We start from the raw sequence: 15,109 nt of genomic DNA on the forward strand, positions 1-15,109 counted from the left end.
TCAGTTTGTGTTTTGTTTATTTAACAAACACCTTATTTAACCCTTTGTTTATTTAACAAACACATATATAACTCTTACTAAGCTCTCTTACCTGAACACTGTTCTATGTGCTTTATAAACATTTACATTTAAGCCTCCTAACAACCCTACTTGGTAGATATTACTATCTGCATTTTAGAGATGAGGAAATTGAGACACCAAGAGGTTAAGTAAACTTGCCTGAAGTGACAATGTTAGTGAACAGTAGCGTTAGGATGAGAACCCAAGAAATCTTGCTCCAGTCTGTGGTCTTAACCACTATGCTGTTTAGAGAATTTTTTTGTTGTTGCACATGCATAATTTTTTTTTTAAATATATTTATTAATTTTTGGCTGCATTGGGTCTTCGTTGCTGCGCACGGGCTTTCTCTAGTGGCGGCGAGCAGGGACTACTCTTTGGGCTTCTCATTGTGGTGGCTTCTCTTGTTGCAGAGCACAGGCTCTAGGCACGCGGGCTTCAGTAGTTGTGGCACTTGGGCTCAGTAGTTGTGGCTCGCGGGCTCTAGAGCGCAAGCTCAGCAGTTGTGGCACACAGGCTTAGTTGCTCCACCACATGTGGGATCTTCCCAGACCAAGGATCGAACCCATGTACCCTGCATTGGCAGGCGGATTCTCAACCACTGCACCACCAGGGAAGTCCCATGCATAATTTTTATACAGTTAAATGTATCGATCTTTCGCTTTATGACTTGGGAATTTTAATACTCTCCTTAGAAAGATCTACCTGATTTTACAATTATTTAAAAAAAAACTTATCCATGTTTTATAAAGGTTCATGATTTCAATTTTTGCATTTAGACCCTTGATTAAACTAGAAATTGTTTTTGTTAAAGAGTAATGCAAGAAATCCAATTTTATTTATTTCTTCCTAAATGTGTAGTCAGTTGTCCTAACTTAATTTATTAAATAATCTTTCTTTCCATTGATTTTATTTTTTTATTATTTATTTATTTTTTTTGGCTGCACCACATGGCTTGCAGATCTTAGTTCCCAGACCAGGGATTGAACCTGGGCCCTCGAAAGTGACAGTGCAGAGTCCTAACCACTGGACCACCAGGGAATTCCCTCCACTGATAAATGGCCTTTTAACTCATATACTAACTTCTCATAACAACTATTTGAATCCTCTTCTAGACTCTATATCTTTTACTAATCTCTTATTTCTTCTCTAATTTTAAACTCTTAGTAATTATTATTTCATAATATACTCTAATGTCTGTTAAATCTAGCTTTTGCCTCATTCTCCTTTTCAAAAATGTCTTGGCTATCCTCACATGTAAACATACCCCAGAAGAACCAAAGTCTCAGTTTATCAAGGTATTGAATGCATATTAAGGAAGAGGGGATATAAAAAAATAAAAATAAAATTCAAATCAAAAGAAAAAAAGGAAGAGGGGAGACATTTATAAAGTACTGATAGCTAGTGAGGCACCTGAGGTTTGTTTAGTCCAAACCTCCATTTTTCAAATAAAGAATTTACACATAGCTAAGTAACCTGGCCAGGCCCATTAGAGCTACATAGAAGTACCACGGGTCTCCTGAATCATTAACAACACATTCTTTCCATGGTTGGAAACTAGAGCCAAAGATGGTACCATAAGGCAACAGAGATAGAGGACTAAAGTTCTTCTGGTCCAGCTTCTTTTATTCTCTTCCCAATGTTTCTCATCTTCAAAAGGTAGCAATAACATTGTACCTTAAACACCCCAGTTCTCAGCGCCAAAACCCTGAAGTTTTGGCAAGAATTGAAAACCGTGAAGTTTTGAAAGAAGTAAGGCAAAAGGGGGATAGCTGGACAGTTCTAAGAGAAACCAAAGTATTGCCATACCCAAATCAACAATCTTGCAGCATAATTTCATATTTGCTTAGTCTTTGAAACACTGGAATTTGAGAAAATGAATATTGCTTTTTTATAGTAATATGCTTTTTGCCTAAAAAAAATTCAAATTTAAAAGACATGACCATGACCAGATCTTGCCTCTTCTACTTTTTAGGACTACCTCTGGTTTAGAAAAACTGGTGAAATGTGCATAGGCTTATCGTCTCTCAGTATCTATTCTTGGTCTGTCTGTCAGAAGTAAAACATGATTTTTCTCAGTAAGTTCTTCAGGGCTCCTTTTACCTGAATGCTGCTTTCTTCATCTTCCCGGGGTGATTGTGCAGGCATGACTTCCACATCTGAATTATCAGATGAGGTATTACGCTTTCTCTTCTTACCCACCACAGGAGTGATGGTGCTAAAAAGGAAAAACCAAATTCAGTTACAGTGAAGGCAAGGAAAATTTAGGAGTAAGAAAATATAATTAATCTAAACCATCACGTACAAAGTCTCCAGGCATAAGTGTCTAGATCTTCAGTCTGTGGGACACACAGCTATTGAGCAGCGTGTTTGAAAAAAGAAGACATTAGGGTTTCTAAAATACCAGCTGACCTTTACACCAGATCTGACAAATCTCTGCTACCACTGTATTCACAAATACCTGAAGAAAGGTAGAATAACACAGCAGAATGAATTCTTGACTAAGAATTACAAGGCCTTGTTTTAGTTCCAGTTCTGTCACTAGCTGGGCATTAGTTTCGTAAGTAGCAAACACTGATGATAACATCTGGCCTGACAGCTGTTGAGGATCAAGTAAGATACCAGATATGAAACTTGCTTTTTAAAGCTGAAAAATCCTGTACAGATATGAAGCATTATTATAATTACACCACAAAGCCTGAAGAATCTCAGGGAGTGGAAACTAGAGAGAAAGGAGTGAAGCTACAAGACACGGAAGGAATTCTTGTCAATTGTGACAAGAATTATGTGGCAAGCCATGGTTCTGTCAAGACTGCTTAAGGCTGACAGTGGCTGCTGAAATCTTCCCCAGTTCACAGATGAAATGTAAGAACAGGGCAGCTATGTCTACAGCAGCTCTCTTTTACTGGTGTGGGTGGTAGGAGGCCAGTGAGAAGTCTTCCACACAGTGGTGATACAAAATCGGGAAGAATATAGAAAAACACAGGCACAGCTTTTAAATGTAACCCCTAACACAAGGCTGGCTATCTTTCCCGTGCCTTGGTGTTCACTTGGGACAGAGAAAGAAAGGCCTTACTATCTTCTAATGATAGAGACATCACCTTGAGCTTTGTAGCTGCTGAATACAACACGAGTTTTAAAATGTATGCACTATCCTCAAATGTCCCGTCAAAAGAGCAAAGGGTGGTACTTACTTTAGCTTACTCTTGCCCTTGGTTTTGGAGGTACCAGATGTTTTGCTCTTCTTTGGCTTTTCTTCCTTGAGCCTCTCCCCACTGCTCTTCTTCCTGCGTTTCTTTTCACCTTCCTCCTCAGGCCGAACGCTAGGCAACTCATCCTCATTCAGGACTCGAGGTATGTTCTGTTCGCCCCGGGCACGGGCCCTAGCAATGGCCTCCGCTACAATCCGATTTGCTTTCTCTTGCTTCTTCTGGTGCTCCAGCCTACGGTTTTCCTCGATTCCCGTCTTGCCCCCCATATGAGGAGCAGAGCTTGCTGGTGAGGACAGCGCTGCCACTTCACTGGCACTTAGAACTTTAACTACGGAGAGCCCAGAAGAGGCCCCTTGGGAAGAGCCGGCCTACAGAAATAAAGACACTAAAATTTCAACATGCTTGTAGCTGAAAAACCTGAATAAAACAACTCTGAAGCAGGTAGGCTAGAAACGTCAGTTCTCTAATTCCTCAAGAACCAGACTCAGACCAAGTCTTACTGAACCTAGAGACACATTCCCAAAAAAAAAAAAAAAAAAAAAAGTGTTTTTTGGTGGGATGCAGATGAGAAAAGGCAAGAACTGTGCCAAATTAACCTTCGATATACTTAAGCCATGCTCCTAATGTCAATACTCATCTCCATAATTCCAGAAAATTTTCAAACAATACAACCAACACTGGTCTCTAGGCTAAAGGTAAAAAAATTCAAATTCTACTCTTGGCCTACCTTCATCTCCCTGGGGGTGAGAGGAAGGACAATCACTTGGCCTCTTTAAGGCTATTTCTTTATGTTTCAAATGAGAGGATATTTCCAGTAATTTTCATTTCACAAGAACATTAAGAAAAGATTGTAAATGAAACGGTTCAAAGACAAATACCAGACAAATCATCTCTGATCCCAAACCCAATAATAACCCTCAAATCTTTTCATGATGTAATTACAACAAGGTTTCCACGGGTGAAGGAACTAAAAGTCTACATGTCACTTCAGAGGTATGAACCTAGACTGGCCCCACGTTCAACAGTGAGTGACTGCCGAGGGGAACAGCCAGGGACTAAGGGATGTGCTTCCCTTCTTTACTATGGAAGTCTCACCTGGGGCTGCAGCACCACCTTGAGCGGTACTGAAAGTCTCTGTCCCGGGCCCTGCCCTGGTCCCATTATCTGAGCCTGCTGCACAGAGGAAAGAGCCACTGGCTGGGCTGAGGATGGCTGCTGGGGCTGTGGCTGCGACGACGGAGGCTGCGGTACAATCTGGATCTTCTGCTGTGGCGGCTGCACCTGCAGCTGGATAGTCACTACTTTGGCCGGCTGCCCCTGGGCATTCTTGGCTTGCGTCAGGGCTGCCAGCTGGTTGCCCTGTAACACTATCTTGCCTGGCAGACTCCCCAGCACGACGTGCCGGTGTCCTTGGGGACCTCCAGACTGTGGCTGCTGGAGGACCAGCGTGATGCGTTTCGATTCACCCTAGAGTGAAGAAAGGAAATTGCAAGAGAGGTAGAACATTAAAGAATGGCAGACCCCTTAATGTTTACACCAGTTTTCCTCATCCTAGAGTTACAACAGCTGAGGGTCAGAAAGCACAGTATAATTCCTTCTGTTCATCCTCCTGTCTTTCCTGATAAGATCTTTTCTATATAACCTCTGCCCAGTGGGTATCAAGCCTGTTCTTGAAAAACTGTTGGGAGGCTCGCTCTATTTCTATGGCAGTCATTCCATTTTCTGGAAATCTATTAGAACAAAAGTCTATACTGAACTGAAATCCACCTCCTTATAGCTTCTCTCCACCAATGCTACTTATCTTAATACTGTCTTCCCCTCCCCCCAAACTCTTCTGGCCCTTGATTCAGAGACTAGAGCCTCTATTTTCTTATACTAGAAACTAGCCTTTTCACTGGGCAAAGTCAGAGGAGGACAATCTTAGTAATAAGAACAGGGGAGAGATACACATAGCTTCCGTAAGTCTTGCAAAAAATAAATGTAGTTTTCCAAAAATGATTCTTGTTCCCATTGCATCCTATATTACTCATATAACTTTATATCATACATTATTATGAGTTCTTGTTTAAGGTCTGTTTTTCCTGGCAGACTGTGAGCTCTGTAAGGACAGGGACTGTGTCTATCTTGTTCAGCACCAGCTAGGCACAGTGTGAATATGTAGTAAGAGCTCAAAAAAATACATTAACACTAACTGCTTCCACCTAGTAAGTGATAAATACAATGCTGTCAATACTAACTGATAAAAAGTAAAGATGGAATTTAAACAGGATTTCCTAGAGACAGCTCTCCTGTGCTTGCTCTCACACAGTTGCTGGGCCCTCTACTAAACCAAAATTCACCTCCCCCTTTCACTCAAGTCACCTGGGTAGGTGTAGAGGTCAGTGTAACTGCAGGCTTCAGTGGGGGCCCTGTGGCCCCAGGGTTTCCAGCAGGAGCTGAACCCTTAACTGGCTGTAGGACCAGCTGCTTTACTGGTCGGCTGGGCTGGACAATGCGCTGAACAGTAGCCTGGTTCCCAGGGACCTTGGCGGCCAACACTGTATTACCAGAGACAATGGAAACACCAGGTCGAAGGGGAGTGCCGGTTAGCACTTTGGTAAAAGTGACTTTTCCACCATTGGCTGTGCCAGCCACGAGGGGCTGAGCTGTGCTGGTGATACCTTGGGCCTGAATTTGTGCCACATGGGCACCAGTGACTGAGGAGCTGGGTGGGGCCTTAAGGATAACAATCTTAGGGGCTGACTGAGGTGGCTGCCCTCCAGCACTACTGGAGGGAACAGCTGTGGCAGAGACACCCATGAAAGGATTCCCTTGGCTCAGGATCTCCTGGCTCTTGGAGACCTGCAAAAGTCCTGACGTTGGCGTCGGTGTCTGTAAGACAGGTGGGGCTGGCTGCTCTTGGCTGACGGGCTGAGTGGTATAATCATGCAAGGTTAAAGATTCTGGAGCTGGAGCTGTCGATTCTTTGGGAAGTTCTGTGGGGGCTGTTTCCTCTGGTGGGGGGACCAAGTCACTTGCTGATGAATTCCCCACATCACCACCTCCACCATCCTGGTTCATCTGATCCAAGGAGTCCAGAGAGCTTGGCAGTCCAAGGGCTTCCTCAATAGGGTCTTGTGTAACCTGATTGAAGCTGTCATCAGTAAGAGAGTCCAGGCCAAATAAATTTGGGTCATCAAACAGATCCATGATGGGGTCTGCCATCTTGGGAAAGCAATGGGGGTTACTTCCCCAAGGTTTAGGGAGGGAAGGGGAGGGGGGGTAATGGCTCTCCCCTCCCCTCCCCTATTAAGAAAAAAATGTACACAATGGAAGAGGACTACTCTTCAGGTAAAGAGGCAAGAAACAAGTGCATGTCAGATTGTCCTGACCTTCATGGAGCAAGATGGCTAGGTCTTCAGAGGAAGATGGTGGAACTCCTGTTGTAGGAAGACAAATGACAAATAAGCAAAGTAGGTGACCTCAGGGAAAATTTCTAGCCTTAATATCAAATAGCATCAAAATAATAAGAGAAGAGGGAAATGTGAGGTAATCTGAGGACAGAGACACAGCGGAAAGAACATCCACATTTCTGCTTTAAAACTAAAACTAAAAAAGAAAAAAAGAAACAATCCAACGCCCTTTTGGGGCTCTTACACACTTTGAAGCTTCTGTCTGTCAAGATCATTCAGCTATCTCTGTCCATTTCTTTTAATAATTATCATTCTTAGGTAGAGATCAGGAAATTTAACATTCATTCACCTTCTATTTCAGGTTCGTAAGTTGACAGAACTTAACAATATACCAGCAATACTTCAGTGAATATAGCTAAAGGCTTCTGGATATACTGTATTTTGTAAGTTTCCCTTGTATTTTAGATACTTTTACTTACTACTGGCAAAAATAACCACCTTTAACCAAGCTTATAGTATAATCTTACCCAGGAAGTTTCACAAACTTCATTCTACCTAACCTATCAATGAATCGATACATAGTGTTTCTGTTATGACGTCCCCTCCCCACTTTCTCATATTTAAGATCAAAAATTTCCTTTGCAAGAGATTCAAAGAATTCTACAATTTCATTCTAGTTTACATTCCCAACTTTCAGTCTCATCACTTCCTATGCTTTCATCACTTCCCATATATACCCTACATTCCAGTCCAACTAGAAAATACAGTTCCCTTAATGACATTCCTATCTGCATGACTTTGCCTATTATGCTGTAGTTTCTTCCTGGAACATCCCCACCATGCTCCTCCCAAACTTCTCTTCCAGCTAAAATTTCTGACACCCTCAAAGGTCTTCTACTCCACAAGGTGAGCCCTGAACCTCCATAAGGTGAGCAATTTTTGATGACTTGGTCCGTTCACCTTCCTTAAATATCCACAGTGTTGTCTGCACCTTATTTAAAGCACTTATATTTAACATTTTATTAAAATGGTAAGTTTCTTGTCCATTTCTTCTGAAGGCCCAAAAGGTTCTTTTGTGCAAATTATAAAAAGCTGCCTACTCAAGATACTTGTTTGCCATCTGCTGGAAAAATGTCATACTAAACATATTATCTATGATGACAGTGAACGCCTGCAATGCACACCTTGCACAACCCTGCATGGTGGCTCAGTTCCTCTTTCCCCGAGAAAGAAGAGTTTCTGAATGGTGGGGACCACGTCTTATTCATCTGTGGATCCCTAAAGAACCAGAAGAATATCACATACACAATAGCTACTCAAAAAAAATTTAATGAATTAAAGTATTTGCTTGCAGCGTCTGGAATGAACCATTCAGTCCTTAGAGAAACTGTTATTCCTGATTCCAAGATGAAACAGCAGAATACTTCTTATCTTGAAAAACTGTCCTACAAATAACTGAAATTATGTTTACTAAATCCACATCTGGGGCTTTAAGTTCATAAAATTCTGGGAAAAGGAAAAACTAAGACAAGGAATTATAAGTACATCACCAGCTAACTAAACTATATGAAAGTGTAGTATCTGCTCTTTGTATATGATATCAATATTTGTCAATCCAGAAAAGCGTTGCTTGATAACACCATTTCTCCTAACTTTTAGAAGATATCAGAGGAGAAATTTGTCAGTTACACAGTACAGACTTGACTGAAGAAGGCTCTTCCACACAACCCCCAAACTTTTTTTCCCCTTTCCTTAACCCATTCCAGTTATCCTTGTAAAACAATATAATGTGGGTAAGTAGCCCAGAAAATCAGACATAGATAAGAGAGGAGACTCATCAGTAGTTGGCACATCAGTCAAAATTACAAAGCATACATGGCATCTCCACCAATGTTAAACAAGATCTTCCTAGCTTCAGTAATTGTATACCCTTCACATCTCAACCAGGGTCCGTATCACTTCCCACTCCTGGTTAAACTATTCCACTAGCTCATTCCAGCCTCTCCTATCTAACACCTGCCCCAAAGTAACTCAAAATGGTGATCTGAAGAGTTATGGATAGGACTTCCCTGGTGGCACAGTGGTTAAGAATCCGCCTGCCAATGCAGGGGACACGGGTGTGAGCCCTGGTCCGGGAAGATTCCACATGCTGCGGAGCAACTAAGCCCATGTGCCACAATTACTGAGCCTGTGCTCTAGAGCCCGTGAGCCACAACCACTGAGCCCGTGTGCCACAACTATTGAAGTCCGCGTGCCACAACTATTGAAGCCCACACACCTAGAGCCCGTGCTCCGCAACAAGAGAAGCCACCGCAATGAAGAGTAGCCCCCGCTCGCCACAACTAGAGAAGAGCCTGCATGCAGCAACGAAGACCCAATGCAACCATAAATAAATAAATAATTTTTTAAAGTTATGGGTATTTCTTAATTTAATGAAAATCTACTCAATAATTTTATCGATTTTCTCAACACTACCATCAGCTGTTTTCTAGTTATGCCCTACTTTGCCACCTATTATCTTTCACCTCCTATTCACTGTCAGAGAAGTTACACTAAATATCTAACAGTTAAATGTCACAAAAAAACTACAGTGAGGGCTTCCCTGGTGGCACAGTGGTTGAGAGTGCACCTGCCGATGCAGGGGACACGGGTTCGTGCCCCGGTCCGGGGGGATCCTACATGTCGCAGAGCGGCTGGGTCCGTGAGCCATGGCCGCTGAGCCTGCGCGTCCAGAGCCTGTGCTCCGCAACGGGAGAGGCCACAACAGTGAGAAGCCTGCGTACCGCAAAAAAATAAAAACTAAAAATATAAAAACTACAGTGAAAGTTTGCACTAACTAAAAGTTTATGCTGATAATAGTTTATAACCTGCCTTTTCTTCCATGGGGTATTTTGTCCTTTCCAGGACTCCTTGCTATTTATTCACCCAAATGCTCTTCCTTCCCTCCCTCCACAACAGCCCAACGTCAGAGAGAGAGAGAGAGATCTCATTTTTTAATGGGAGAAACAAGGCTAATAGCTTCTGAAATATTTCCTTACTTCCATATGACTCAAGTATAAGTTTTTAAAGGTCAATGCACTTATCATTTATCTCCCTTCCCAATTTTTGGGCCAAATTTCTGCTTCTCCTGGGTCAGTCGGGGCCCAATAATTTAAAAACCTCACCACTGACTTAATGCCACAGCATCAAGTCACACTACTTCTCAGTCCCATCCTATCAACTCACCTCTACTGACCTAATTCATCTTGTACAATTTTTTAAATCCTAGTCTCCAGCTTCTTTTTTAACTCACATTTTTAAGTTGTCCTTGACTCTCAAAAGAATAAACCTTCTCCAAACATATCTCCAACTTTCTTCACCCCTCCTTCTGTTCCTACTTATGGGTTATCCTGGCTATACCCATGTCTGGCCTACTCTACCAAGTTCATCTACCCCATGGTAGATGAGCTTGGTAGAATTCTCTTTCCATGGTTCAAACCCTGGTAATAAAAATAAACAGATGTTGGACTTCCCTGGTGGCACAATGGTTAAGAATCCCCCTGCCAATGTAGGGGACACGGGTTCAAGCCCTGGTCCGGGAAGATACCACATGCCACAGAACAACTGAGCCGGTGCACCACAACTACTGAGTCTGCACTCTAGAGCCCGTGAGCCACAACTACTGAAGCCCGTGTGCCTAAAGCTTGTGCTCCGGAACAAGAGAAGCCACCTCAACGTGAAGTAGTCCCTGCTCACTGCAACTAGAGAAAGCCTGTGTGCAGCAACGAAGACCCAATGCAGCCAAATATAAATAAATAAATAAATTTATTAAATAAATAGATGTTAAGCACTCAAATATACAAAACCCTTAATATATCCCTAAGTAAAGCAACTGCCTAGATAAAGAAATCATAGCAAACTTTAATCATATTGAGAATGAAAGGCCAGTCTTCACCTACCACTGCCCCAAAGAGGAACATATGTATATGCTCAAAAGGAAAGACAGAGAGCTTGATGGTTGCACTTAATCACTTTCCATAATTCCAAACTAATGAGTAGACTAACGACAGAAAATCTTGGGGGGGAGGGAGGGAGAGGGGGAGAAGTAGAACTAACTAGTAAGTTAAGGTTAAAATCCAAGGCCACCCATCTAAAACTTCCAAATAACAAGCCAGAGGAATTCTTTATGTAAAGCCCTTCATCTCATCGTCTTCTTTAAGGAGAAACTACTCCCTTCCCTTGAAATAAATATAAACTGATGTTTTTTTGCAGCTTTATCATCTTTAATGTAGTTCTTCTGGGTTTTCTTAGAAACCTAGAGTCCCAACTCTCCTGTTCTTATTTTAACGTGTCTCCTACCCTTGCCCATTTCAATAACAACTTGTGGGTCCAATCATAAAAGACTTAGTTTTAATTCTACTCTATACTTTTCCATCTCAATCTCCCCATACTTTTCAACAAAGCAGTAATTTTCAACTGGGAGATGGAAGGTATGCAAAGTTTGAAAATGTGCATTCGGTGTTATAATTTTATATTTGTCAAATGGAAAAGGAAAACATCTCATTGTTTAGGTTATTTATATTCAATAAAACTGGACAACATGGGTAGGGGTGGGGGGCAGAAAAAGAAGTATGCCTGGTTTGGAAGGATTATCGACATCTCTGTGATGGGGTAAGATTTCTTATGGTTTATCATATTATTTATGACGGATGAGAAACACTGCAACAGAAATTAGTCCAGCTGTCTAGGACATAAAATTATATAAACTGAACTACAGACATCTATTCTCCCTTTACAGATTTCTCTGTACTATCCATCCTCTTAGAAGATAACAGATGAATGCCATATTGACAAAAACTGATCTTTTCTGGGGGGTTAATATGCACTTTTAGAAAGTAGCAGCCATGCCCACTTAACCTCTAACTGCTCAAAGAACAAACTATTTTACTTCAAAGTATTAATCTTGTTATTGGAAACTGTATCCTTTCAAGAGGATCAGCATAGGCAGGCAGGCAGACATAAACACGATATGGAAACAAGATGGGTAGAAGCAGTTTGAAGAAACCCCTTGATAATAAAATAAATCAGAAGGCTTAAAATGAAAATCACCAACATAATTTTAAAAGAGGAGGATTTAAAAACTGTATCATGGAGACATTTGTGAAACCCAAAGGGTCTCAAATCTTATAAAGAAATGGGAAATAAACATCCAAGGTGAACAGAATCACAATTTAGGGTCAGCAAAGGATCAGGATGGAGGGACACAGACCATAAGAAATAGAGCTATTAACTTGGAGCCACTCAGGAGATTCTCCTCACGAAGGTCGAGATCCTAGGCCATTTTCTCTATCTTCACCATTCTCAATTCCAAATGTGTGGCTACTCTGTTTTTGTTTTCCCAATTACAGAAAAAAGCACTCAAACCTCAATCAGGAGTACGGACATTTGGGGCAAACATGGCTGGTAAAGTGAGTCCTTCTGAATAAACAGGGAAAGCAAAATAGGCAACTATGAATGCTAAAAGCATGTTCGTATGTTCAAGGGGTAAAGGAGAAACTACAGAAATTATATGTACTCATGTGTAAGGGAAGGGGCAAGGCAAGGAAGTGCGGGGTTGACGGAGAGGGAGACGCGACTGGGGGCGGGGGTGGCCGGGACCCGGGTACATTACCTGCTCATACTGCCAGGGCTGGTGCCAGTAAGGCCCACACAGCAGAGGAGGGAGATGTCGGGCAACTGGAGCCCCCAAAATGGAGGTGAGGTACATGCTCTTGAGGGAGTGAGCTAGCGGGGTGCCCTCCAGGGTGGGGATGGCCAAGACGGGAAGATGCGGGGTGGGGGGGTGTGGATGCCCGGGTGGGAGCAATGTGAGGGTGGAAGCTACAGGCGGGAAGGCCCGACTAGCCCTTAAGTAGAAAAAGAGCTGTGCCTCACCCCAGCAAGGTAAGAGAGGTGCCTTTACCTGCAGCGGCCGTGGGGGGCCGGTTCGCCCCTCTCGCTGTCTCTCCAGCACCAGTTCCCCCTCCTCCAGCGCAGCCTAACTTGATGCTCCTGCCCGCCCCGCGTCCTCATTGGCTAAACTCCACTGCCACTCACCACGGGGGCAAACACGCAAAACAGCGCAGTGGGCGGGACTAGACAGAGCTTCCCCCTCCCCCGCCACCGCGGGGTTAGGTTGAGAGCGCACGGAGAGGCCTATCCGGTTTCCAGGGCCGAAGCGAAGCCTGCAGCTTGCTTAAAAAAAAAAAGGAGCCTGGCCAGCAGAACCGTCTCAAGCTGCGGGAAACTAGTCCTGGCGATTAAATTCCCCCACCACCTACACTGTTTTCTGCACACCAAAGAGCGTAAACTCGGGAGGGAGGGTTCCACACTAGGCCAACTCCGCCTCCCTCTGAATCCCCTGCCTTCTAGCAGCACTGTCAACTCCTCTGCTGTAGTGACTGCACCTTCTCCCACGACCCATTAAAAGGGGCCAAATCTTCCGTCCATCATGGGAGTGAGTCAGCCCAATTGCTGGAACATGGGGCCTTTTACTCTTAAAAGATAAAGCGCTCTCTCTGCCGCAAGCCAAACTGCATTCTTGATAGCAATGAAAAACAGCCATGAGACGTGTAGAGGAAACTCTTAAGTAGCTCTGAAGTTCAGTCTTGCTAAAGTGTAAATCACAAAGAAGAAATCAGAGGGAGATAAGATTGAAGGTATAGGTAAGGGCCAGACCCTTCAAGGAAAAAGCCTTGAACGCCATGTTAAAGCATTTTCTTCTAGGTGGATGAGGAGCCACTGAAACATGGAACGACATAATCAGAAATGCATTTTAGTTAGCTAACTTTGGCTGTTTGATAGAGAATAGATTTGGGGGCTGATGTAACAGAGGACACAAAAGTAGTCAGGAGGCTGCTGTGGTAGTCCAGAAAAGAGTTGTATTGTGGATGCTTGCTGATTTTTTTTCCTGCTTCCCCCTTCCTATATTGGGAGAATAGCACAAGGTTAAAAGTCTTCAATGGAAGAGTGGATCTTAATCCCCACTATAGAGCTGGGATGGGTGGGTGGGGGTACTGAAATGAGGGGCAGAGTCCCATCTCCTCTTCCTGTCGGAGAAGAAGTACGCACATGACCTAGCCTAGTCTAAGTGGACACTGATGTGGAAAACCTTGACTTTGCAGTGGTAATACAAAGATCCAGAACCAACCAGTTAGACAATATTCAGCAATGTCAGACACTGGAATTCTGCAGCATCATAGACTGTTCAGTGCTATGATCCTGGCCACGTTCTCCATGTTTCCATGTTCCCTTGGTTTCAGATCATTTTCTAAATCAGATTCTCTAGCATTCCCACTGATTTGTGAGCCACACAATATCCTTCGAATATGTTCCCCTTCTGCTTAAGTTAGCCAAAAGATGATTTCTGTTGTTTGCAACCAACAAGATGATTAGAGCCTGAATCATAGCAATGTGGTTCAAAAGGTAATGATGGGAAGGAAAGGCCAGAGCGGAATAATACTTAGGGGATAAAAATTGGTAAAACCTAGAGTTTACAGGGAAAGATGAGTTCAGCCGTGTTTAGTCTGAGTTACCTATAGCATGTTAAGTAGTGATATTCAATAAAAGGTTGGATTATAAATATAAAAGTTGCCTTGGTGACAGAGTTATCAGTATCAAAATAGTAGTTTTAAGAGTGGAGATCACCTAGGTAATTACTCTGGGTAATCAGAGCTAGTATATGAAACACTGCACCAATACTGTTGGGGAGACAACAGAGAATGTAAGGGGTCTGTGAAGAACTGGATGTCCATTCCAAAGAGAGCAGCTGCTATTCAGCTCTAGTTAAGTGTTGCCATATGGAAACACACATCCAAGATTGAAAGAGAACTTCAGGTTTTTCAAAAGCCAGAAATACAGAGTTTTATGTAAATCTTCTGGGTTTTAAATGCAGACAACTAATTTTTTTTAATGTTTTAAACACTATGCGTTAGAAAAAACACTTAGCTGGAAACCCCCAAATTTGAAATTTTCGGTGTAGGGTGAAAAAAGCTAAAGAGGAACCCAAGAGAACATCAGGATTTAAGAATCAGAATAAGCCACACCTACTAAGCAGGTAGAGAAGGCAAAGCTAGAGAAGCAGAGTGCAACATCACCGAAGCAAAGACAGTAGAGTGTTGCTGAGGGAAAGAGCGATCAATTGCATTGAACAAAGCAAAAATGTCCAATAATATAAGAACTTTAAAATGTCCATTGGATTTAATGCATCTCTACTTTTCACTGTCAAGCTAAGAGTAACCAGTCCCATATGAGCTTTCATAGTACTTTTGTTAAGTACTCTGGGGATAATTATCTTCTACTTTGTATTTTAGTTATATGTGTATGTGGAGGTATGATGAGCTTAAAGTCAGAGGGATCTAGGTTCAAATTTCTGTCCCACTAAGTAAATAAACCTTTCTGAGTCTAGTTCATTCCTCTGTACATAGGGGG

The 15,109-nt window shown here is 42.6% G+C and overlaps 1 protein-coding gene across 5 annotated transcripts in view; it reads right to left on the minus strand.

Annotated features, from left to right (window-relative positions):
* Positions 1 to 15,109, minus strand: part of CHD8 (chromodomain helicase DNA binding protein 8) — a 57,469-nt gene that overhangs the window by 32,950 nt on the left and 9,410 nt on the right. For 2 of the 5 annotated variants that reach the window (XM_029237846.1, XM_029237843.1), the window contains exons 2-5: positions 5,631 to 6,688; positions 4,365 to 4,736; positions 3,252 to 3,637; positions 2,161 to 2,275 (exon numbers count right to left, since the gene is read on the minus strand). In XM_029237846.1, coding sequence (XP_029093679.1) covers positions 2,161 to 2,275; positions 3,252 to 3,637; positions 4,365 to 4,736; positions 5,631 to 6,473 — 1,716 coding nt within the window. In that variant the 5' untranslated portion in view covers positions 6,474 to 6,688. Of the gene's footprint in view, positions 1 to 2,160; positions 2,276 to 3,251; positions 3,638 to 4,364; positions 4,737 to 5,630; positions 6,689 to 12,602; positions 12,667 to 15,109 lie in introns of those variants that run through there. The other 3 variants (XM_029237845.1, XM_029237844.1, XM_029237847.1) reach the window with 3 other exon arrangements.

The sequence above is a fragment of the Monodon monoceros genome, unplaced genomic scaffold (assembly GCF_005190385.1).
Source record: "Monodon monoceros isolate NGI ecotype Baffin Bay Population unplaced genomic scaffold, NGI_Narwhal_1 Super_Scaffold_21, whole genome shotgun sequence".
Classification (NCBI taxonomy): domain Eukaryota; kingdom Metazoa; phylum Chordata; class Mammalia; order Artiodactyla; family Monodontidae; genus Monodon; species Monodon monoceros.